General features: G+C 45.2%; 1 protein-coding gene across 6 annotated transcripts in view; it reads left to right on the top strand.

The window, feature by feature from the left end:
- Window positions 1–26,572, top strand: part of ADAMTS17 (ADAM metallopeptidase with thrombospondin type 1 motif 17) — a 327,760-nt gene that overhangs the window by 213,268 nt on the left and 87,920 nt on the right. For 4 of the 6 annotated variants that reach the window (XM_059180153.1, XM_059180151.1, XM_059180152.1 and 1 more), the window contains exons 14-15: window positions 2,707–2,834; window positions 15,752–15,872. In XM_059180153.1, coding sequence (XP_059036136.1) covers window positions 2,707–2,834; window positions 15,752–15,872 — 249 coding nt within the window. Of the gene's footprint in view, window positions 1–2,706; window positions 2,835–15,751; window positions 15,873–20,104; window positions 20,174–26,572 lie in introns of all 6 variants that reach the window. The other 2 variants (XM_059180149.1, XM_059180148.1) reach the window with 1 other exon arrangement.

Genomic DNA, 26,572 nt, shown 5'->3' with positions numbered 1-26,572 from the left:
TATGGTGCTGCATTCTTCCAGTGGTTCCCCAAGATGCCAATGGGAAACCTTGGGGTCCCAAGGACCTCAAAAGTTTGACCTCAAAAATTTGGTCAAATGAACCTTCCAGAACGTGAGCTCAGTTTACATTTTAGTCTCTCATACTTCTTCCACTGGCTGCCTTCCTGGACCATTCCATCTAAATGGAGGGACAGCTGCCTCTAGCCTGCTATCTGGGGAATTGGGACATTCCTTCCACTTTATACCTTGCCCTCTAACAGCTCAGGCCCTTTTCATGGGGATTTTCACAGTCTGCCTCATCTGGGATTTTCTCTGTACTTGTCCATTAAACTACCACGAAAAGCATACACTACTCATCTTTCTTTACCAGTAGTGCCCAAACAGTACCTTGTGTGATCAAGGGACTCAGTTCCTGTTTTTTGAATGAATCAACTCTAAAGCATCATTACTTTACTTACCTAGGAAGTTCTTCACAACTCCCCTCCACAGCACCTCCACAACTAACTAGAACAAGCAAGTTGAACATATCTATTGAACCTTTGTAGTTTCTTTCTAGTGTTTTAAGGCAAGACTTCTCACGGGGCATGTTGGTCAACAGAGCTCCATGGGAGAGGAGCTGTGGAAAGCTGCTGAACATGTTTATGGCTTTCTGAATGTCATTCAATCATGAAAGCCCCAGAGCCTGGGTGAGACAACACATCTGCTTTGACAGGAACTATCCAGCTGGAATGCCAAGATCTTCTGAAGCTAAGTCAACTCCAAAAGCCTTTTTGTACCCCTGCTCTTGCTTATCTGAGACCACTGGAAAATGAGCCAGTGGTGGAAACAAAGGGACCGACAGAGGCAGCACAAAAGCATTAGTGTTTCTGTTTCTGGAAGTTTCTTTGCAAAAATAATCACATTAATGTCATTAGAATTAGGTGACTGAGAGAGAGAAAGGAGTGTATTCCTCTTTCAGAGTTACATAGAAAAGAACAAAATCCATTCATTTATTTAAAAATAAGCTTGAAGATTTTCTCCCAAGATCAAGAACAAAGCAAGGATTTCTTCTTATACTGTTCCTTTTCAACACCATACCGGAAGTCCTAGCTAATGAAATAAGATAAGGAAATTGAAAATATACAGATTGGGAAGGAAGAAATAAAACTACATTTGATGATGACATCTACACAGAAAATCCTAAAGAATCAACAAACAACAATAACAACAACAAACCCAAAAGCTTCCTGGAACTAGTAAATAATTATAGCAAGTTTGCAAGATACATGGTAAATGTACAAAAAATCACTTTCCTATATACCAGCAAGGACCAAATGGGGTTGAAATTTAAAACATAGTACCATTGACACAAACACCCCAAAAATGGCATATTTATATATAAAACTGTATGTGCAAGATCTATATGAGGGAAACTCTGATGAGTGAATTAAAAGAATTAAATGGGGAGATATTCCATTTTAATGAATAGGAAGAATCAGTATTTGTCAAGATGTCGGTTCCCCCTGACTTGATCTATAGATTTAGCACAATTCCCATGAAATTCCAGCAAATTATTTTGGGGATACCATCAAACGGATTCTAAAGTTTATATGGAAAGATTAAAATATTTACCAAGTCCTTCTGTAAGCCATATCCTTGGCCTGGCCTGGGGACAAGAGATAAAAATCTCAGTCCTTTATCCTCTAAGGTCTTGCAGTACTATCAGTTCTTCAGTCTAAAGATAATTAAAACCTATCCCTTTCAAACTCTTTTAAAAATGGAACCCATCTTATAAAAAATCCTTTTGTATATGGAAGTCACTCAAACACTCATAAGACAATAGGATAATGTTTAAGGGCTTTGATGGAGGTGTATGCAAAGTGCAGTTGGAGAGTCTATGTCAGAGATGGCATGAGAGGAGAGAGCTGTGGAGTGGAACCTTCTGAGGTGTTAGGAAAGTTCCAGAAGCTCTGCAGGGAGGGATTTCCAGGTAAAGGAACAACCTGGGCAAAGGCAGGAGGGCTTATCATGTTCTAGGAGCTCACTTGGTTCCAAGAGCAGCAGAAACCAGGGGTTTCCGTCCCATCAGGTGACATGGCTCTTATACATTGTCCTAGAGGCCCCTTTTGTTCCTGTATTTTCAGCTCAGCTTCTCCCAGAACCTTCTCACCATATATATCACAGCCCTACTGCTTTTATCCAGCAGCTGGTGGAGCACTAAAGCATTTAACAAAAGCCACTGCTGTGGAGACATCCACAGGGCCCACACCCCCTCCTACCCAGAGGCATTCTCATTCACCTTCTCCCCCTTTTCACCCTCACAACAAGAGAAGATCCCAGGATCTCCCTTGATACATAGTCAGTTCACTCAGAGGTCAGCACACAATAAAATGTTCCGCCTGGTGTTTTTAATGCCTTAAGGAAAAGGAATACTATATCTTTGCAAAGGATGAAGAGAATAAGGTAAATAAGAACCCCCAGAGCCCTCACTCACATATCTTTCTCCGTTTGCTGTGTGGAATGTTCCAGGGGCCAGCTGCATGCCTCTGAGGAACATGTGCTGGGCTTCTGTGACCTTTATTTTATATCGATTGACCTCTTGTCCTCTGGGCCACCGCCCACGTGCACCTGCACCCCACTTGGCTCATGTCTCTCCAGCACCTGCCCCTTGTGTGGCCCACACACCCCTTCCTCCATCAGTATTCACTTCCCCCTTTCCCTCCTCAGATAAACCATGTGAACTCTACTGCTCACCCCTTGGGAAGGAGTCCCCACTGCTGGTGGCCGACAGGGTCCTGGATGGCACACCCTGCGGGCCCTATGAGACCGACCTCTGTGTGCATGGCAAGTGCCAGGTAATATGTTTTCCGTGTGTCTTTGGTGCGACTTTCTTTGGAGGGGAGGCTCCCTCACCCCCAGAAGTTTTTGGTACGGTGGGGGGAGGAGCGGGCAGAGACCTTGGGAGGTTTGGGGGGGATGGGTCTTCTCAAGAAGGCACTAGGGGTGCTCTCTCCTGCAAACTGGCACCCCTCCTTCCTCAGCAGCAACTGAGCATGAAGCCCACCCCAGGCCAGCTGGAGAGCTGAGGTGGCTGAAGAAGAGTGGCAACATGGTAATCTTAAAAAACTTTAAAGTAACTTAAGCCATTCCTACAAAGGGCTAGAACAGGTTGAATACTAAGATCAGGCTGGAAGATGCATGTGAATGTGTTATTGGACAAGCTATGTTGCATTTAGCTACCAAAGACAGAGTAGAACAAAGCTGACTCCTTCATAGGTGGTACCCAGGGAAGCAGTATCAAGGAGGGAGGGAGAGACGATGGATGGAAGCTCATATTCCACTTGTGTTAAATCTCCCTGAGCTGGGGGCACACTAGAAGCTGAGCCTTCCCGAGGCAGCGCTCCCCAACTCAGTGTGATAGGACTATTTTTCCCTAAGAAGAAGCATCCTCCTGATGTGTGGAACTGGGGAAGGGAGTCAGGAGGCTGTGTATTTCCAGTGCCCACAGAGCCACGACTCAGGTAATGCCACCCTCCTTTATGCCACGTGTGTTGTATTTCCTGATGATTCAGTTTGACCTGCACCTGTCAGGAGCTAGTCCCCAAAGCCCAAAGCAAGCAGATGGCTAGCAGGAGAGCTGTGCACTTGGCATGGGAAGGAAAGCCAGGTCTTGCCTCCAGTATTCACTTTACTTTGTTTGGCCTCCATAGACCAGCACCTGCAGCATGAGAGTAAGCAAGGAACACACTCACCAAGGGCTCCTGGGAGGGGCTTCTCATTTTGCTAAGAAAAGAGAAGCTGCGTCCCAGAACCTGTGAGGTCTCCATGCCTCCCAAAGTTAACACCCAGCTCTGATGCTCAGTATCATGGCAAAAAAAAAAAACAAAAAAAACCTGAACAATTGTAAATTCCAGGGGTCACTGGGGAGAGAAGCTGTCATTCCCCCTAACTGTACTGGTCCCAGAAACCTGCCTCTAGGCCTGGGACCCGCTGACCCCATAAGGCAGCACATCTTGCTTGTTCTCTCTGCCTCCTGACACCTGATGGAGTAAAAGGGAGAAAGGCAGAAACACACAGACACAACTTCTAGGGTAGTTCCTGTGGCCATTTCAACCCTAGTGGATTTTTTTTCCCTGCAAAGTCCAAACTAGTCCCAAACTGAGATTTTTCAGGAAAAGAACTTGACAACATCCAGGCATTGCCTGGCTTTATTATCAAATCCAGATATGTGTCAGTGATAGGCACTGGGTGCCTGAGAGTCTTGGCAAGGTGTCCTCCAGGGGAAGGAGGCAGTGACAGTGGTGGGGCTGGTAGCCCTCAGGGCTACAGTGTTGTTGTGGAGAATGTGCAGAGCTTGGAGACAGCGTGAACACACGTCTTATCCTTGTTACCGAAATTGGCAGCATTTCTCTGTAAAACTGCCAGTAAGTCAAGTGCAGGATTTTTTTTTTTTCTTTCCTAAATTCTACACTTACGCCAGCCATCCTACAGCACAATGATGAACAACCAGTGGGGTCATATGAAGTCGCAAGACATGATTTCAGCTGAAAGTGATCAGTGCCAGTGGGCCCCTTCTATGACCTTTGTTCTAACCCCATGCTTTTCAATGAGGAACTCTTCCCAGTGCCATGACAGCAAATGAGCCAGTTTATCAGTCAGAACAACGTGGGTGAGCTGCTGCACGATGGCTCTGACAGCCTTCAGTCTGTGGTCATCTGGGACCATCCAGCCAGAGCCTGCCCTGCACTTGAATGTGATGGCAATAATATAAGTATTGCCTTTCTGTTCCCAGAAGCCACCCCATCTCTGCCTGGCCCCTGGTCTGCCTCCAGTGCCTTCACCCCCATCCTGGTCATGGCATTTACGGACCGCTGTCCTAACCAAGCACCACTCCTCAACACAGGTGCAGACAGTGCACCTTTCTCCCCAATGTTTTGTGGCAGGTGGGCTGGCTCAGGGTCATCGGAGCCTCACCTCTCCCCTCGTCAGTTCTCACAAGTACCATCTCCTCTGGTAGAGGAGATGAACCCCAGTAATCAGCTGCCTCCAGTCCTAGCAGAAGGACAACATTCCTGATAGGTGGTGGCAGCATGTACACATAGGCGCCTCATGAGATTAAATCCCTGAGAAATCACTCCCTTCCTGAAGGAAGTGAAAATATGACCTGTAATTTTACTAACCGTTCTTACTCCTCAGAGAGAAACCATAAAGCTTCAGGAAATCAATTCTCACAAGAATCCAACTTAGTAAAGTCATAGTTAATGAAGTTTTATAATAAAGTTGAGCATGCTTAAATAAGAGTATGAGATACCAGGGCACCTGGGTGGCTCAGTTGGTTGAGCATCTGACTCTTGGTTTTGGCTCAGGTGGTGACCTCAGGGTCGTGAGATCGAGTGCGGAGTCTACTTAAGATTCTTCCCTCTTCTCGCCCCTCCCCCCTGATTTCTCATGCTCTCTCTCTCTCATAAATAAAATCTTTTAAAAGATAAAGAAGAGTATAAGAAATTAAATACAAGTATATAGTATTGATGCCTTGTTACAGTAATTGCCAAAGTAGAATATTCTGGATTCCTGTGGTACTTGTGAATGATTAAGGCAAGGAAAATTGATGAAAAAGAAGAACAGTAATAAAAAAAAATCTCAGGAGTTCAGTAAGCTGAGGATCTGTACTTATTCATCAGTACTGTAACCTGATTATACAGGATAAAAGGTAGGAATCATCCACATTTTATATAAGATAGCGCTTACAGAAATATTGCCATGGTTCACTTACTAGCTTTTTCCTCTGTTCCCTTAAGCTATAAATTTTGCTATTTTGGGGTGGCAGAAGGAGTTCTGGGAAATTTTGAGAAGCACAGTGACTAGTTGGTAGAAAACGGAGGGGACGAGAGGCTCCCAAATGGCATTTTGAGCAGATTCCACTAAGCTTCAAATAGCAGGCTGATTCAAACCATAACATCAAACATGGAAATACCATTTTATTCTGTTTTTATGAGGACTGAGTTAAGTTTCATTCAGTGAGTCACAAACTATTTAACATGCTGAAATGAAACTTAACAGCACTCATAAAAGTGGGAGCGAGTCGGGGAAAGAAACACAAACATTGTCTATTTTTCAGCAAGTCTGTATAAATCAGGAGTTCCATCATTTGTAATTCCTAGTGTTGGCCTGCAGAGGCAAAGAAATCAAGTTAATATGTTTCTAATGTGCGACTTTGCCTCAGAGCTACTGATCTTAAGTGAGCGAGTCAAACTGACAGATCTGGATATACCTGAGACCAGGTACACTTGGCTTTTCTTTAAGGCCTCACCAGCTTGAGTACACGTGTAGACATCATACTCCAGTTAGGGTCCCACTTGCTTGAGCTCCTAATCTGTGTATGTGTCTTGGGCTGGATGAAAACCAGGAAGACCTTCAGGTCCCATAAGCTTTAGTGGAGAGATTATGTTTGGTTATCTTTGTTCTCCCAGCAGCTGGCTTGAAGGAGAGCCTTTGATTACATACTGAAGGAGAAACCCAGGGAGTGGATGTGTGGGTGGATGGGTCACTTGCTCTTAAGACTTTGTGATTGTGGAATCTGGAGCCCATTTCAGAGGACAGTTTTCATTATCCAGCATTTATTGGCCTCCCATTTTGTGTACAATGGCCCATTAAGCAAGTAGAATTACTGGTGGAATTTAGGGGGACTATAAGACTCTGGCCTCAGAGTCCCACTGTGTAAAGAAGGGTAATAAGCATGCAGGAAAATATACCAGGATCTCGTGCTTGGGCCTGTATGTCAACAACACCCTCTGATTGCTCCTGCTCCCCATGTCATGACCCTACAGAGGACTGTTGGTGCTTAACCTTTATGGACAAGCAGTGCCTAAAGCTCTGAAGTCATTCCCTGCACCCCTTCCATCTGATTAAGTTCCCTTAACAATTTCTGGGTTAAGCTGGTAGATGGAGCCTCACATGTGCTCCTCTCCCATGACAGGACTCCACTAAACTGATAGTAAAGGCAGGAATGCACAAACCATGATGGGGAAGAGAAACAGAGGTCACTCTTTGACAAAAGAAAGATGCCATGTCTTTCTGAAGGGTGGAAGAGAATGGAAATTCCATTGAAGGAACAAAGCAGCAGAGGTCAGAACAGGAACCAGCAGAGTTACAACAGAAAAGAAAGCAGAATGCTTGAGGGCATCTAGGACTTGGGAGGGAGAGTAGGTGTGAGGTGTTGGCTGCAACTGAAGAGAAGGCAAAGAGTCAGACAACATGGCTGGCCATGCACTTGGAGCTTGACGTGCTGTTGCGTAATGATCTTCACACCTAGTATTGGGGCCCTCCTTTTCAAAGTGGTGTAATAAACTGTTCAAGGGCAGCTGGAGCAGGTATGTGACCTTCATGCTTGGGCACAGCACTCACCCTCCTGAGTTGGGGATTGGACTCCAATTTCCCTCATGCCAGTCCCAAATGGAAGCCTACCATGCAACACCTCCAACCCCATATACAGAGTCACTCAGTTTACCTTTCTGTACCTCATTCTCAAATACAAGCGGTCAACCAGAGATCATCAGCTCTTTGATGACCAAAAAACCAGTAACAGGAATAAGAAAGATGAAGAAAAATGCAGAGACACCGACCCTGGCACAAAATTAGGATAATCTGCAGCCAAATTATCAATCAAGCACAGGAACAAAATAATTTGAGACACAGAAGAACTCAGAAATTTTAGAATGAATTCCTGCATTCATTCTGAAGAAATCATGTGTAGTTTAGCCAAACAAAGGTAAAATCAAGAAGACAAACATAGCAAGGGGTGGTGCAGCTAACACAGGAGCCCAGGCCATGCTGGGCTGGGTGCCGTACTACTGACCTAAAAGCTTTCAGTTAAAATTAAAGCAAGAAGTCAGTGGCATCCCTCCAACAGAAGAGAAAGAGTTGTAGTAAGAAGATAGCTATGAAGTTGAAGAAGGCAAATGCTTCTCCTGGCCAAAAGCAAAACAAAACAACCAAAGACCATCCAAACCTATATGAGAAAGTAAGTCCCAATTCAAAATAGGAGAGAATAAACTTACCCACTGGGGAGGGGTTGCTGGCAGGTTCAGGGCACAGAAGAGAGAGGCAGAGGACCCATTTTGAAAATCAAAGTCTCCTGTTCCCATTTTGCCCCAGGACCCAGCTTTGGTAAGAGACCATCCTTCTTATGCATTCATTGAATATCTGTGATGTGCTTAACACCATGTTGGCTGCTGTGTTTGGGCATGGGGGACGAGAATACAAAGAATTGTAAGACATTGTCCTCCCTGTGGTTGAAGTGTATCCCGAAGATAAGACTTACCCATGCAAGACCCTAACAACCAAGAATGAAGTCATGATTGAGAGTCAGTGAGATTTGATTTAGACGTAACAGCACATAGGGTAGAACTTGATTTATTCATTCATCAGAGATTATTGAGCACATTCTGTGTACTAGATGTGCAGTGGCAAACAGGACCAAGGGGGTCCCTGTCCTCATGCAATGTATAAACAAGGAACACATAAACTCACAAACATAGTCGTTCCAAGGACTGATCCATGTGGAGAAGAAAATGCTGTCATAGGTTGAGAGAAGTTGTAGCTGAGGAAGATTGTGAATGGCATGGCTTTTCTCTCCAAGCAGATCGCAGCTTTGTGAAGGCAGAACAGAGTGCTCCTGGCAGAAGGTGGCTCTAAGGCTGGTGGGTTCCAGAAACAGGAGGGCTGAGTGGCAGGTGCTGGAGGGAGCGGCAGTGAGGGCAGGGGTGTCAGGCTCTGGGCCATATAGGGCCTGGGAGGTTGTGACAGGAACCTAGATTTCATTCTGACAGGAGTGGAGGGATTGAAGCAGAGTGAAGTCATCTTGGTTATGGAGAATTGGCTGTGGTAGGGTCTGAGTGGAATCTGGGAAACCAGGTAGGAGGGTATTAGGGCAAGACTGAGAGGCAATAGGGCTTGCAGCAGGGGAATGATAGGAGATTGGGTTCAGTGTGGATTTGAAGGAGAAGGGAGGTGAGCTGAAGAGATGAGCAGGTATGATGTGGTCACGGAGGGTCTTGATTTCCTGGGCCTTCCTGGGCCTTCTTCACCCTGGGCCTTCTCATCTCCTTAGGGGAAGATTAATCTGGCAGCACAGGAGAGGAAACAGGTACTGTAGGTCATGCTCTGAATCATCAGGGCCTAAACTGGGCTGTGACCATGAGCATGGCGAAAAAGTAGATACCAGACGCTTTCAGGAGAAAAAATCACCAGTTCAAAGATGAGGATGGAGAAAAGGCCACTAGATGTGGTAACGAAGAGGTTGTCTGTCATTGGTGATCTTCCATCAAAGCAGGGTTGGGATTCCAGGGGTAGAATCCAGATTTCAAATCACTAAAGATCGATATTCCTCACTTCTGGGGAAAATGGCCGCCCTGACACTGGCTCATCCTGTGCCCTGCTCCAGGCCACAGTGCTAAGCACTAAAGCTTTTCTAGGCTTTCTGCATGTTTCACAGGGTCTGTCTCTACTAGAAAGAACTTGTGCTTTCTCTATTAGGTCTCCGCTATCTTGAGCTTTTGATTGATTATGCCCCGGAAGTGCCCTCCCCTGGTGTCGCATATCCTGGTTTGTCAGAACAGTGCTCCCCACTGCAGACACGGACCAGGAACTTTAATACTTTGTTTGAAAGCTCAGCAGTGGATAGCAGGAATGGCTAGAGTATGCAGAAAAGTAACTGCTGGGGATCACTAGGAAAACCCAGGGAGATTCTAGAGTTTATTATTTGCTGTTTCCTTTGGTTTGGTCATCTTTCCCTCTTAGAATACCAGACTTCATAAGTACAGTTTTTAAAACTCCTTTAACGTTTGGGGTGTGCTTGGGTGGCTCAGCCAGTTGGGCATCTGCCTTTGGCTCAGGTTATGATCTCAAGGTTCTGAAATCAAGCCCTGCATCACGCTTCCTGCTCAGTGGGGAGCCTGTTTAAAAAACAAAACTCCTTTAATATTTGGAATTAATGGGGCGCCTGGGTGACTCTGGGTTAAAGCCTCTGCCTTCGGCTCAGGTCATGATCCCAGGGTCCTGGGATCAAGCCCCACATCAGGCTCTCTGCTTATCGGGAAGCCTACTTCCTCCTCTCTGTCTCTGCCTGCTTCTCTGCCTACTTGTGATCTCTGTCTGTCAAATAAATAAAATCTTTCAAACAAAAATGAAAAAAAAAATTTGGAATTAATTAAAAAAATAAATAAGTGGGGCACTTAGGTGGCTCAGTTGGTTAAGCATCTCACTTCTGATTTCAGCTCAGGTCATGACCTCAGGGTCATGAGGTCAAGCCTGGCTTAGGGCTCCATGCCCAGCATGGAGCCTATTTAAGATTCTCTTCCTCTCCCTCTATCCCTCTCCATGTCAGTCTCTCTCTCTCTCTCTCTCTCCCTCTCTCAGAGAAAAATTCAGAACTAATGACTTGAATTGAATGCTATCATAGCTTCCATTGTGGGAAAAAAAATCCCAGTCCCTTACAAGCATATTCTATATCATTTGCATTAACTCTGTGAAAAGGGAGGAAATGCCACTATTGGCAGGTTAGTGTGACTGTTGTGCATTGCTTCTCAGATTTACTGCTCTTCAGACACTGGCATCCTTTGTGTGCCCTGCCCTCAAATGCACTCAGTGCTGAAAATAATACCAAGCAGAGTGGGCAGAGCACACAAAGCTGTCCCGGCCCGAGTGCCCTGAAGAATTAATTTAAAGGGTGACCCTGTGTGTGTTCCTGTTTGCACCTGATCTGAGAAGCTCCCTAGGGCAGACAGTGACCTGCTGCATTGATATTATGGGAAAGCCCACCTGTGGGTGAGCCTCTAAACACTGGCTCTCCATGCATCTTTTACCAAGAGGGACAGGGGAAGGATGTGTTCCTGCCTACCTTCTCCTTCCCTCTCTTCCCTTTTTGGAGAGAGCAGGGGTTCCGTGGAAGAAAAAGGGATAGAGGACAATGACCTATTCATCCCCAATCTGCTCAGACAGTGGAAGCTGTCCCCCAACCCCCTAGAAGGAAGTTAGCCTGTGAAGGAAGTTGGCGGTCTCCATCTGTCCTGACAGCACCCACCCATCACCAGGGCCCCAGGCAGTGAGCCAGAGCAGAGGTCATTTTCTACTTCTGAGGTTGAGGTTACTACTCTTGCTTTAAGAATGGGGAAACTGAGGCTCATATCCAAATCTGTAATCATCCTCAGGATATGTGTTTTGATGACAACCTTGAGCATAACATTTAGGAAGAGAAGCTGATGGCCTACCTGCCTGGGTAATTTAGCCCTAATCCAGAAGGACGTTAGCTACAATTTGAAGTGAGGGCTGAGGATAGCTTTGTTCTTAGAGGTGAAGTCTTAATGAAAGAAGCTGACTTTTAAAATGGAAACAAGATGCTGCTTAGGGATAAAGGAGAAAATAACAGAGCAGTTTCCCCTGTATCCAGCCTTTGACAACTTAAACATGTTAAGATAACGTAAATCCTATAAGCAAGGCTTTTGAAGTCTCCAGGTCAGAGTTTCTGTTTCCTTGGTGGAGAGGTGTAGAAGTGTACCCAGCTTGTGAGTAGAAGGACAGAATATCCAGGTGATCTGTGAGGCCCTCAATTGAGGGCATTTATGGTTTTGTGACTAGACATTCTGTTGTTATGGATCTTCCCATGGATCATTTCCTTGGCCTGAGCACCACTGTAAGGAACCTCTGCTTCCTGAAAGTATAGGGGAGCCAGCTTCTGTTGTCCCGTAGCTCAGGTGGGGTCCCTCACATCCCTCCGGGATGCCTCAGCCCAGAATTGCTTTAGCTCGGGGTGACAGAGGGTCGAGGCAACAGGACTTAATTTATCAGTGGAAATTCATGACGAGGGTCTTTCCAAGGGGGTGTGGGTGGAGAACAGGGAGAGTTACACAGGTACACAGGACACAGAAGGCTTGGCATCTGGTAGCAATGGCTACCTCCATGAGGATTTCTATCTCTGAGCTCCAGACCTAGGACAGTGGACTCCCAATATGTCTTGGGCCCCTAGCATCACCTGGGAACTCACTGGAAATGACGAATCCATGGGCCCCACTGCAGCAATGGGTGACCTGCCCAGCCCTCGAGGTGATTCTGGCCTGCTGGCAGTGGAGGACTCCCACCCTAGGCCATCTTATGTCCCTGGGCCTGGGAGGGCTTCTTCCTACCCTAGAAATTGACTACTGGTCAGACTGGGGCAAGTTGTTCCTTTTAGGCTATCGAGAGCACACAGAGCCAGACTTTGTCCGAAAGGACATAGCATTTTCATAGACTAATTTTATCCCCCATGACCAACCAAAAAATCTGGTTTCTGAAAGGATCCCCCCCGTATCAGATCCAGATCTAAGCCCACACTCTTTAGATGCTATATTGGGCCTCTTGAACAGATGCTGATGAGGATGGGGCCCCCTGGACTTGCCTGTAAACATCCCAGACCCTCAGAAAAGAGTCAAGGGCTAGTTCCCTGCAGGCCCAGCATGGCCCAGCATCCCCACAGACATCAGGCCTTGCTGGACTCACAACTGACTTGTTCTTCATCCCTGAAAAAAAGGAAATCAACTCGAAACATTGCATTTACTTCAACTTTGGAAGCCATGAGGTTTAAATGGGTACTGGTTGGGGCTTTGCTGCCACACAGACGTATACATGTTCCTTATACTGTGCTCCAAGCCATGACAAGAGTCTCATGAGGGGTAGGAAATTGCTCCAGACCTGCGTTTGCTTGTGTGGGCCAACAGCATCTGCCAGGGTCAGCCACAAAGACACCACATGCTGGTCTGGGTGTGCAGGGGCTTCACAAGCCCTCACTTATGCCATGACTTTTCCTCATCACTTGTCTCTTTCCCACCAACGTCCTTCTTTCAGGGGACTTGGGGGAGAAGTGGTTTGCTCATCCAGGAAAGTGTGTGCTCTCCTAAGGGCCCTTCCTCCCACTGAGTCCCTGTCCTGTTTCTTCCTGAAGTACCACCCATGCCTGCCCTTTCTGCTTTTGGGTGAATTCCTGCTCTGGCAGATTGCAAACACACGCTTTGCCCCTTGTCCTGATCTCCCAGCCAGACCGCAGACGGCCTTTTGAAATCCTAGCACAGATTCTCCCTTCACATTCCCTTTCCCTCCAGGTGGCATTTCTCCTGTTCCTTTAGCTTCTTTATTCTGAACATTTCTACATTCTTGCAAACCCAGTTGCCTTCAGAAGGAGCCCCACGCTCTCCAGAAACTCCCAGTGATCACCAGTCCCTGGCTGAGGATAATCAGGGGAGATACCCAGCCATCCCAGGACTGGGAGGCGAGAGGTGAGGGACTGCTCCTGGCCCCGCCAGACAGCTTGTTGTGTGGCCTCAGATTTGTCAGGTGCCATCACTGGGGCTAGGGAGGGAAGCTGCCTGGACAGAGTGGGGTGTTAACTTAGAGCATCTAGAAAGTGTTTCATCAGGAAATTCCAACTGAGGACCAGACAGGGAGTAGGTAGCCAAGCCAGAGGCTTACTATTGCTGAGTGGGAGTGTGGTTTAAGGAAAATAGGAAGCCCATATAGGAAAAGTCTAGAGCTGAAAGCACCTGAGAGATGGGGAAGGCACATATCAGGTCGGGGTGACATGAAAGAGGTCAGGGTTTAGGGAAATGGATGAAGCTCTGAACACATAGGAGCAATATAGATGGGCAGCACACACATACAGGACCCCATGGATTTGCTTCTAGGTCCTTTGCTGAGCATGCTGGTTGAGCAAAATTTTGGATCTTGGCTGCCTTGGATTCTTAGCCTACTTCATTTTATATTGAGCAGCTTGAAAGATCGGCCAGTGGTCCAGACCCTGAACTGTGGCAGCTCCTATAATGTGCTCCAGGTGCCAGGTACCCTGCGGCAACTGGTCTACCTCTGGGCCCCCCTTGGGTGTTCTGCCCCAGCGAGGTGTTGCAGTCTGAGCCAGTTACCATCTGGGTCTTCATGTGTCACCTAAATCTCCTCAGCCCTTTCAAGTCCACTTGCCTGCACTCATTCCTTGCCTGGCTTCTGGCTGCTAAAGGCCCCAGCCTTGCCCTTGGCCTGCATTTCTGTCACTTTGAACACATTTGAATTTTTCTTTTCTTCCTTCCCCCTAGTCTCCAAATGCTGCTCTTTCTCAGTTTTCTTAATGGTCATTTTTGGACTCACTTTGCTCAGCAGTTAGCAGATCTTCAGGTCTTCTCCGAAACATATTCAGTTATGCTACCATTTTTGGATGCGCAACAGTAATTTTCTCACAGTTCTTCCCTAAGGAAATGATAGGATCCCAGGATGAGACTCTGGGATTGTTGCTTAGGAGGAACACACATTCATCCTTCACAGGGCATCCCATCCTGGGGTGGTTTTCCAGATATGGTCCAGACGAGCAGCAGCAGCAGCAGCCTCGCCTGACAACTTGTTAGAAATGCACAGCCCTGCTGGGCACGGGATCCAGCAGTCTGTTTTGAAAGCCCTCCTGGAAAGGTGGATGCACATTCCTGTTGAAGAACCAGTGCAGGGTGCCTGGGAGGCCCAGTCGGTGAAGCATCCCACTCTTGGTTTTGGTTCAGGTTGTGATCTTATGGGCCATGGGTTCAAGCACCTCATTGGCCTCCGCACTCAGCAGGGAGTCTGCTTGAGAGTCTCTCCTTCTGCCCCTCCCCCTACTTATGCTCGCTCGCTTGCTCACTGGCAAATAAATAAATCTTAAAAAAAAAAAAAAAAAAGACCAGCGCTACCATCACAAAGCATGTGTATTCTGATTATGAGCCATGGGGCCAAGAGGAAGTTGCTATAGGAGTGGGTAGTACAAGGAGAGAAGCACCTTGCTAGCACCCCTCCAAGCATCGTGGGAAGGAGCAAAATCACCTTGGCCTGAGTTAATCTGGCTGTTGACTCCTTTACGCCTTAAAGCACCAATCCCTAATGCAGGGTGATAAGGAAACTCGGTCTTGTTCTGGAAGTATTCACTTCGGGGGAAAAAGTGGAGAGGGGAGTTTTAGCAATTTAACTACTGAACAATTAAATACTCCATGTTCACCATACTAGAAATCTCGATATGTTGTTTTGCAGAATATAAAACCCATGCATTTGTTTTTGAAAGGAGAACAGGAGTTCATATCTCCTTCCCACTTTTCATGAACTGACTTGGGCTGTGCTGTCCAGAGCCACTCAGGGTCAGGTTACTCTTCTCTGATCACACCCAGGCCTTTTTGGAAGGGGTCTTCTTGGGCTGGGTCTTAACAGAGAACTGCGGGGGCTCATTCCCAGCCATGTCTCAATGAGGTCTGGGCTTCCAGACCTCAACAGGAAAGTCAGGGTGGTTGCTCCAGACTATTCTGATGGCTCTTCCAACCAAGCCAGAGGTTGCCCCATATAGCCCCAAGGGAAATGTGAATCCAGTGAAGTTGTGGCCGCCCTGAAAGGTGTGTGGGAGTCAGAGGCTGGCATCTGCCTCAGGCAGCGCTCGGAGGGGCAGGCTTCCAGCCTCAGTGGGACTTCTGAGGACTTTTTGCCTTCACGCCCCCTCCTCTCTAACAAATAATTTAAAAATATGTATGACAACTATGTGGATATAAAGACAGATAGACTGCGAGCTAGATTCTATTCATTTTTTTTCTCTTCTGATTTTAAAATATTTTGTCGGGCCTCTCAAAAGATGGTGGGCCCCAGGCACCATGCTTGCTGGGCCTAGTGGAGAAGTCAGTGCTGCTGAGATCCTCTTTGAAAATCTCTCCGAGTCTTAAACCTGGAATAACCCAGCCCTTTGGTCATTCAGAAAATTGGCTGTGATGGCATTATCGGGTCTGCCGCCAAGGAAGACCGGTGTGGAGTCTGCAGTGGGGACGGCAAGACATGCCGAGTGGTGAAGGGTGACTTCAGCCACTCTCGGGGCACAGGTGAGTGTGAAGCCCAAGGGCAAGACGACCCTGACCTTTCTAAGGGGGAGGATGGGTGACGGGGAGACCCAAGGGCTTACTGCAAGTGCAAGACAGCCTATGGTATTTATATGCTTTATTCCCTTTGCACAAAGCCGAGGATCACCTGCCTTCCCTGCATTCACTGATAAGGGCTAGTCGGTGATAGATAGGCGACCTGGCCGGTCAGTGTGAGGACTGCTGAAAGGCAGAGAAAACACGTTAGCCAGAATATCTTGAGGTTCCTAGATGTGAGTAGTTTGCCCAACCAACCAGCCCCCTGAAGCTTCATGTCAGCCCATCTTCTGATGTGATGCCACGCCATGTTGTTTTCACCTACAGATAGAAGAGGTTTTCTCAGAGTTTTCTTTCAGTTAAAGTAGGACAGCGTTTACACACATCCCTAAATGGCTCACAAAGCCTTTTCTCCCTGGAAGCCTGAGTTGCCACTGCTGACTGTGAATTCTAAGTAGGGGAGTCACCTGTTTCCCAAATGTAGGACCCCCCACAAAGCTGCGCTTAGAGAAGACCATCAAAGTTCAGCTGATGGGACTTTCTGCTTGAACCACCTGCACAGGTATAGGCTGCTTTGCCCAGAGGTGGGAGATGGTTTCTGATCACCTGTCCCGGAGAACATCAGCTTCTGGTGCCCAGGGAGGTATCTGGGTTGATACGTACATAATGAGAGGAGCAGGAGGCAGGCAGGTCATCTGGGGGGAAAACTCTTCTGGAAGCCTTAGAGAGTGTCTACTCGCTCGTCACCAAGAGCAGCATCACCAACATAGCTTATGGGGTGGAGCTGAGCTGAAAAGCCTCTATTTTAATTTGGATGATGGCTTTGGATAGAAGATTTTCAGTTCAGTGTTACCTCCACAAGAAAACAAAATCACGGGCAGGCCTCTGCCCTACGGAACACAGGCCCCTGGGACTGAGGCAAAGAGGAAAAGTCCGTGTATGCTCCCCAGTCTCTATATGGATGGGAGACCTGGTCTAGAGGAAACATTCCTTCTTGATAACTTGCAGAAACGGTAACCTGTTACACAAGCATGTTGTAGGATCTTGTAAAAGCAAAACCAGAGGCCAAAATTTTAATTTTAAGATATGCTTAAAAAATGACATTTCAGGCCAGGTTTCTGGATTTTAAAGACAGGTACCCAGCCTGTGCAACAGGAAACGTGTGACAATCTGTGCCTGCCACATTGATCCTGAGGTAAACTGAGGAAGGAAACACTAGAGCAAGTCGGTTTGGGGGGGTAGTGACCTCCAAAGCTGCATCATTCAGGACAGTAGCCACAGGCCACTTTAGTCTATTCAAAGTTTAATTACAATTAAAATTTTAATTTGAGATTCAACCCTCAGCCCCACTAGCCACATTTCAGGTCCTCCGTGGTCACGTGTGGCTTGGGGCTCCTGTGCCAGACAGCCCAGAGAGAGAATGTTTCCATCACTGCAGAAAGTTCTGGAACAACACTGTGCTGGAGCTTTGGTGATTTCTATATATTTTGACATGTCTGTGGCCACTTCCTCTATTTGGGCCCCAGCTCCACGTTGCCATGAGACTTTGACCTTGCCTAATGTGCCAGCAAGGGAAGCTAGGAGCAAAAACCTCTGCAGTTGGCAAGTTTGAGTACTGATTAAAAAAAAAAAAAAAAAGCATTAGAACCCTTTATTTAAGTCAGATGTGTTGAGCTCGGATGGACTGAACTGACCACAGTTGCTCCCTTCTATGGAAGGTGGGTTGAACACAAACACACCCACTGTTGCCCCCTGGGCAATTCACTAGAACACCAAGACCCTTTCTGCCACAGGCCTTAGCAGCTCACTTCCAGAAGAGTCCTGATGGAGCAGGAGTTCTTTCTTTCCTACCCCTCCCCCCAGTCTAATCCCTTTGTTGACCTTTGATCTCCCAGTCACAGTAAATTTTTTTTTCTTTCTCTCCCCTTTCTCCATCCTACCTGGTGCCTGGGTCCCATATGTGCAAGTAAGGAAGGTGAGCAGGAATGTGCAGCCTCCCTCCTAGGGTGGTCAGGATTCTGGGGCTCAGGCAGTGAGTCCCTCCTGGAGGGACAGATTGCCATTGGAAGCCTTGGGGCGGGGGTGGGGGGAGGGGGGATTTGGGGAGTGGAGGGGAGCTGTCCCACCCTGGCTTGTGGTATTATGCTTCCTTCCAGCTTCTGGGGCACAGAAGTCTTAGGGATGTGGTTTTGGAGTATAGGTGAGGTTCAGTGGGGTGAGGTCCAGAGCTGATGACCAAGAAAGAATTCTTGAGACATTTTTGGTGCAAAATGGTGGTTTTATTAAAGAACATGGACAGGACCTGTGGGCAGAAAAAGCCGGCACACTGGGGTCTTGAGTGTCTGATTAGATACTCAGGAGTTGGGGGAACTAAGGAAAAGGGAGATTTCAAAAGGACTTTCATATGCTAAAGAGGGCCAACCTATAAGACACCAGAGGTCTTGCCATTGTTCAGGTTGCCTTCCCTTCTAGCAAGGTATTAACATTTAGTTGAGAGATTCCTGGAAGAATGTCCCACAGGTCCCACCCAGGAGTGTGCAGTTGAGGGGAAGTTGCAGGTGTCAGCTTATGTTTGATCCTCAGCTAGCCTTCTGCTCCCTCATCATTAACAAACCTTCCAAGAAAGATAAGCACCATTCAGCTTTTCCCACCTGGAAATTTCTGTCCTTCCAAGCAGTTGGCCAAATGTTACATCTTTGCTCTAAAGTCTGAAGCCAGTTACTTCCAAATCCTCACCGTCAGATTCTGTGAGCAGAAGCTCCTATCAGTGTGGATCCTTCTTCCCGAGGCTGTGTGTGAAATGCTCACTCACACATGAAATGAATCACTGTTTAATAGCGTTTCATCAAACGCAATGCTGACATTCTGGAATGTACTTTTGCAAAGATACTGACAGTCACCCAGTAAACATTAATGCGACACTACTAGATTTTAAGCATGAGGTGTACAGAAATAAAAGTTAACAGCCACCCCGTCAGTCACCACGGAGGGAGGGTACCCCCAGGCAAGCAGCTTGAGTCCACGTGTGAGGCGAGGCAGCTCAGTGGGGCATGCTGTGGGGCCTCAAATTCTGGTGGGGTCCCTAGCCCAGGCCTGCTGAAAGATGAGGGTGGTCCCTGAGCCTTAAAGGACAGGTAAAAATGAACTAATAGTGCCACTAGAGGAAGGACATTTCAGGCTGAAGTGAAAAAAAACCAAATTTTGAAATGGTATAAAGCCCCCTGGATCAGGGAACAGGGGCAGATTCACTAATCCTGTCAGTTTAGATAGGAAGGTGACTTTCATCTCCAGGCATCTAGAAAGACTGAGAGAAGGAGGAATGTCTTACCACCCTTCAAGGTGAATATTGAAAAGAAATGCCTCACCAAAAAGATAACAAGTAATCAAATGCAGGAGTTTTGCCCAGTTAGATGAAGTCCTGACCCTTGCCTGAACTTGCCTGGATTTGGTCATGAAAGTGCTTGAACTGAGACTCCAAAGCAGACCCACACAGGCTCCAGTGTCCACAGACCCCAGGAGGTCCCCCTCTTGTGTCCTTTAGAGGTCATCAGCAGTGAGTGGGGTTATGGCATTCCGAGTGTAGGCTCCTTACTACCCCCTGGCCTATTGACTCTGGACTTTGGAATAAGCGAAGTCCTCAACTACGGAAAGAATTTTCTCGAATGGCTATTGTATTATGTCTTTCATGGATGGGCTTGAACACACTCAAGGCTTTGGTTGAGTTGAAACAGCTGAGTTTTTTAATTGAGTAGCTTAGATGTTCTTGGTATGATGCCTCCACTTCATTCAAGTGTGACTGTAACTATTTTATCTTTATTTTGTGCTCTTTCTCAGTGCTGCAGGGGTGACTAGTAGTCCTTGCAGTCACCACGGAGAAATGGTGCCCCATGGGTTCTAAATTGCTTTGCACTTATCCTCAAAGAGAACCTTCTCGAACAATGAATTCTTTAAAGGGAAGGTGACATGATCTATCCCTTTTGAGTGTGGATAGATCTGCAAGTCACGTATTTATTCAGTAATTATCTTTAGAAACTCTGACACATGCCACGTTCCGTTCTCTGGGTGTGGGGTATGGAAGTGCCATGGGGAAATTTACGTGATGACAAATAATGATGCTTCTCGCTGCTGTGATTAAGAACTACAGTATCAGTCCCTGAAATGTGCCTAGAAGCCAATGATCGTGTATTTCTTTTCCTCAGTCAAGAATAATCTTTGTACGAAGGTGTCCACGTGTGTGATGGCAAAGGCTGTCCCCAAGTGTTTCTCATGTAAGATGTTTATGTGTCATGCACCGCACTCGAGGTGACGTGTCTGGTGTGGGATTCTTTCCTTGCTTCCGTGCCTGAATGTTTTCTGAGCCAAGTCAATGGGAATGAGTCATGCGTGAAGCCATGGATAAATTCAAAAGCCTTTTGTCATTTCTGTATAATTGATGTTTAAGACTTATTGCCAAAAAGAAAAATTATAGAATAAAGCTAATTTTTAAAGCTATGAAAGGTAAAGAGTTATGAGATCAGAGACCAGACAGAAACTTGTGTCAATATGCCAAGGGATATATCTTCATTCTCCTCAGCCACACCTGGCTCTTGAGCAGAAAAATGCTATGACTTGCTGGAGAATTTGCCACAGATGGTCCAATCTTCCATAGAGAAGGGTCCGTATCACAGACTTGTACTTCCCAAAGGGCAGGGGATCACATCCTCCTGGTCTTCATACTAGAGATAAGGTCACAGGCCCACCTACACCGATCTCACATCCTGGGAACTGAACAAGGGTATGAGTCTGGCCCCACAGGCTTCCCTAACAATGAGGTCTTTCCAGTGAGACCCAGAACAATCCCTAGGGTTAGACATAAACATAGTAGTAGTCTCATAAACAACCTTCTGTAAAAAAAAAAAGGGGGGGGGACTATAAACTTATACAAAAACCTCTCCAAGCAATTTATAAGACAAGTTACCCCCCCAAAAAACAAACAAACAAAAAACACTTTTGGGGCTTTTTTTGTTTTGTTTACATGTTCAATACAATGAACATTATGAAAGGGTCCTAGGCTACACAGCCAGGTTCCTGCATTCCATCACAGTACCTTACTAGCACAATGGTTTTCTTCCTAGAAACACAAGGGGAAAGTGTGACCACATCATCTGAAAGCAGGTCCACTTGGGGGATTCGGACAAAAAGTATTTTCTAGGGGAATGTGTTCATAGCCTTGTGATAGTAACTATTCAGAAGATTTGAGATAGGTTTCAAGTCAACATCGCATTGACATTCCTTCTGACTACTTGTCCTGACAGCAAAAACATTGTGTTCTCCCAGAAGGATGGCAAAGGCATTGAATGTTAACTATGGCTTCTTCATGAAACCAAATCATGTCCCTCTAACTGGATGGCTCCTGCTTGATGGCAGAGATTAGAATGGAAAATTATTCCGAAGATAAAGTCTTGCCTGCCCTACCTAAATTATGACTTTATCTTGTGAATTTTTAAGTGTCCATCCCTTCTTTCATTATTTTCCATGCCCAGTCAACATGTGGTACTTGGCATCCACCTGAGGGGCCATCTGTTATGAGGGATGACCGGGTGCTTTGGGACTTGGTGATGGGCCTCCTGCCATTGCTGGCCACTTTCTATACCAGCCTCAGCATGGGCTTTGAGCTGTCGGTCCAAAGAGGGGGAAAAGGACAGTGAAGTAGAGGTGATTTCCTTGGTTTGTGAACTGAACACCTGCCTTTTCTTTCATTAGTTCTCTGCAAATCTTAGAGAGGTTACCAGAACCCACTCATGGAAGTGACTCCCCTGCCCTATTACTTGGTGGTCACCTGAGGATGAGCCTCACATGATTTTATATCTGCCCCGAGCTTTTTATTACTCATCTGCTCTGCCCCCAGCGTAGTTGAAAGAGGAGAAAAGACAGGTACCTTTTCAGAGTTACTACTTGTGCCAACATTAAGTTTAAACATAGGTGTGGTGACCGTGCATTGGTTGCAAATGGCCTACCTTGCTGTGGAATGTGAAAAATGAGTGACTCTGGATCTTGGTGGATGCATCCATTACCCCCAGTTTTAGCAGCTTGGTAATGCTGACATTAAGGCTTACTAGTCACAAAATAGGAAGATTCCCCATAACAGCAGCATTTTTTCTGAAAACAATTCAGCTCCCCAAGCAGATCCTGTTCCCAGGTCCGTTTTGTGGTTGAAATGGAGACTCCTCCCCCAAAAGGTTTCCATCACGTTGACCCTGAATAATTTTGTCTCCGTTTTTGGCACTTCACTGTCTTGTATGCTGAGGATCCAGTAATTCTTCAAACTCCCCCAGAAGGAATGAACTTCTCTAAGAGAAATTTGTGGTTCAAAGACCATTGCTATAATCCTAAAAGATGTGTTCTGTTGTTGTTATTTTGTTCTGTTCTGTTTGTTTTGCTTGGTGTTTAGTGGCCAGATGTTTTAAGAAGAAAAACATTTGTAAGAGCAGAAACTGTTTTTAATCAGAACTCTTTGCCTCCCTCTGTGAGGAAAGAGTAGTGCCGGGACCACGGGCGGGCTGTTGAGTTGAGCCAGTGTTGCCATTCCCCATGGCATTGGGAAGTGTCTGGAAGGAATCACACTGGAGGACCACACCCCAGCTGGTTAAAATCATCCTGCCTGGGAATCAGGATCAGGGCATATGAAGTGAGACAACTGACTTCAGCCCTCAGACCGAACTGTGTTTACATCTGAGTCTTCCTAAGCATCAGGTAGAACAGGAATTTGTAAAACTTCCGGAGCTGGATCTATAACAATGCCCAGGCATTTGCTGTCAAGACTGACAGATGCTGCTAAACTTTCTAAGATGGCAGCTTGAAAAAGTGCTTCCTCTCTTCCAACGCTGACCTTAAAATGAATGAAAAGGAACTTATTAAGGGGGGCCTGGGTGGCTCAGTAGGTAGAGTGTCTGACTCTTGATCTTGGCTCAGGTCTTTAGTTGTGAGGTCGAGCCTCACACTGGGCTCCACACTGGGCAGGGAACCTACTTTAAAAAAAAAAAAAAAAAAGGAAAGAAAAGGAACTTATTAAGAGGTTTAATAGGAACAAGGAAATCTCATATGTACATGAATCTGAATAAATAGACTTGAATTTGCTGCAGCAGATAACACAATAACACCCCCCCCCAATATCAGTGGCTTAACACAAAAGTTTATTTCTTGCCCATGTTGCATATCCAGTGTGGGTGGTAAGAGGGTCTGCATGTTTGAGCCACTCATGGACCTGGGCTGACAGATTTTATTGTTCAGATGTTGCCATATTACCTTGGCAGAAAAAAAGGAACACAGCAAATCATATCCTGATGCTCTTAAAGCTCCTATGTACACATCACTTTGACACTTATTTTAAGGATCAGAGTAGGTCACATGGTCACACAGTTTAAGAGGGCAAGGAACTGCATCCTTATCACTTCTGGAGAGAGACCTAGAGATACTTGGTGGCCAGCAGCACACCACGGCACATGGAGCAAACATTTTACTATTTTGGTTGTCAAGCACCCAACAACGACTCCCTGCCCCCCTCCCCGCCACCGCTGAAAGCCAGTCCTGATGGTCAGCAAACCCCACACAGGTTGACAGAGACAGCCCATCTGTGGCATCCTTCCTGAAAGAGTCTGCAACACAAATGGGAGAGACCAAGGATACCTTGAAAAGATGACCCACGGGAAAAACAAGATCACTCAAGTAATAAAAGTTGCAAAATCTCTACCAGCTATCCTTAAAAAGATTTGAGATGCAATGGTATCCATAAAACTAGTACAGAATGAGAAGAAACCATTGGAAAACAAAGAGATCTCAGAAGTATGACTTTCAAATTTAAAACATATGATAAAGGGTACCAAAAACAAGAGACATAAAAAATGTGATAAGTCAAGTAAGTAGAAAGTTTGAGTTTAAAACACATTAAATATATGTTAATATGTACTAAGATATCCTTTTAAAATTCCTGCTGATAGATAAAAACAAAAAGCAAGTAGAAAAATGGGCAGTACTTCTCAGCAAGGCAGTTAACTTAAAAGGAACTACAAATGGTCAGTCAATGTGCAATAAGAGGCCAAACCAAACTGATTGTGAGAGAAATGCAAATTAAATCTCTATTTTTTTCATCTACTGGATTAGCAAATGCTAAGATCAGCAATTTCAAGTATTTAGAAGTCTATGAATGAACAGACAACCTTATATAGTGTTGATTGACTTCTATACTAGTCAAACTATTATGGAGGGCAGTTGAGCTATCCATGTAACATTTTAGCTCATGCGTATTTGAATCAGCAATTCTCACAGTTGATCAGGTAGGACATGGTATATATGCACAATGAGAGATGTACAAAGAGATTCATTGCAAGTATCATTTCTTTTTTTTTTTAAGCATCTTCATTGAAATAAAATCCACATACTGTAAAATTCAGCCCTTTAAAATGTGCAGTTAAGTGGGCATTTAGTATGTGTACATAGTTATGCAACCATCAACCGCTATCATCCTAAGAAGAAATCCCACACTCAGCAGTCATTCCCCATCCTCTTCCTACCCGGCCCTCAGTAACCATTCTGTAGGTCTTTCTCTCTGTTCTGAACATTTCATATAAATTGCACATGCCAGTATGTGGTCCTTTGTGACTGACTTCTTTAACTTAGCATAATATTTTCAGGCTTCCTCCCTATTGTGGCATGTGTCAGTCGCCTCATTCTTTTTATTGCTGAATAATATTCCATTGTGTGGTTACACCACCTTTTAAAAAATACATTCATCAGTTGATGGGTATTTGAGATGTTTCCCCCTCCTTTTTTTTCTTTTTTTATCTATTATGAATAAGGCTAATGTGAACATTTGTATGTAAGTTTTTGCATGGACATGTCATTCCATTCTTCTTGGCTATGTACCTAGCAATGGAACTGGTCAGTCATGCAGTCATTCTGCTTAATTTTGTGGGGAACTGCCAAACTCTTCTCCAAAGTACCTGTACCATATTACATTCCTGGTCATAATGAATGAGAGTTCCATTTGCTCCACATTCTCTGTAGGACATCTTGTCTATTGTTTTGGTTATAGACATCCTAGTGGGTATAAAGTCATATCTGCTGGTGATTTTGATTTGCATTTCCCTAATGACTAATGATTTTGAGCATCTTTCCGTGTGCCTGCTGGCCATTTATATATCTTCTTTGGAGAAATGTCTATTAAAATCCTTTGCCTATTTTTATATTGGATTATTTGTCACTTTATTATCAAATTATTAGGTTTTTTTATATATCCTAGATAGTTTCTTTATCAAAATGGTTTGCAAATATTTTCTCCCAGTGTCTGAGTTTGCTTTTCACATTCTTGGTGGTGTCCTTGGAGGCACAAAGTTCGACATTTTGATATAGTCTACTTTTTTTTCCCTTTTGTTGCTTGTACTTTTGCTGTCATATCTAAGAAGTCATTGCTTAATCCAAAGTCATAAAAATCTTACTCCTGGGATGCCTGGGTGGCTCAGTGGGTTAAAGCCTCTGCCTTCGGCTCAGGTCATGATCCCAGGGTCCTGGGATCGAGCCCCGCATCAGGCTCTCTGCTCAGCAGGGAGCTTGCTTCCTCCTCCCTCTCTCTCTGCCTCTCTGCCTACTTGTGATCTCTATCTGTCAAATAAAATAAATAAAATCTTTTTTTAAAAATCTTACTCCTATGTTTTCTTCAAGAGTTTCATAGTTATAGCTTAGATTTAGGCCTATGATCCATCTTAGGATAGGTTTTTGTATGGCTTCAGATAGGAGTCCACCTTCATTTCTTTGTATGTGGATATTGAATTATCCCAACACTGTTGAAAAGACCATTGTTTCTCCACTTAATATTCTTAGCACCTTTGCTTTTGAAAAGTGAATAAAGGATTTATTTATAGATTCTCAATTATATTCCATTAATAAATATGTCTCTCTTGGGGTGAGTGGCTCGGTTGGTTGAGCATCCAGCTCTTGATTTCAGCTTAGGTCATGATCTCAGGGTCATGAATTGGACTTCTTGTGTCAGGCTCCACACTTAGCATGGAGTCTGCTTGTCCCTCTCCTTCTGCTGCTTCTCTCTTTCTCTCAAATACATAAATAAAATCTTTTTTTTAAATGTTTCTTTATGCCAGTGCCACATCGTCCTCATTATTATATCTGGCTAGAAAACTTTAAAATGAGTGTCCGTTCTCTAGCTTTATTCCTTTTAAATATTATTTTGTCTGCTCTGGGCCTCTTGCATTTCCATATGAATTTCAGGGTCAACTTGTCATTTTTGGCAAAAAACAAAAAGCTGAAATTTTTATATAGACCATGTTGAATATGTAAATCAGTTTCTAAACTACTCCCACTTTAACATTAAATCTTGTAATCAATGAACATAGACTGTCTTTCTGTTTATTTAGCTCTTCTTTAATATCTTTCAGTAACATTTTATAGTTTTTGGTGTAGAAATCTTGCACATCTTCTGTGAAGGTTATCCCTAAGTATTCTTTGCCATTCTTTGATGCTATTTCATTTAAATTTTCTTAATTTCGTTTTGAACTGTTCAACTCTAATGGCTCAAGCCTCATATCTTACAACCTTGCTGAACCTATTTTAGTATATTCCTTAGCATTTTTCTATATTGTAAGATCTTGACATCTGCAAATAGAGAGGCTTTTATTTTT

The sequence above is a fragment of the Mustela lutreola genome, chromosome 7, assembly GCF_030435805.1.
Source record: "Mustela lutreola isolate mMusLut2 chromosome 7, mMusLut2.pri, whole genome shotgun sequence".
Classification (NCBI taxonomy): Eukaryota; Metazoa; Chordata; class Mammalia; order Carnivora; family Mustelidae; genus Mustela; species Mustela lutreola.
The sequence above is the reverse complement of the archived record's forward strand: the minus strand, read 5'-3'. Positions and strand labels throughout refer to the sequence as shown.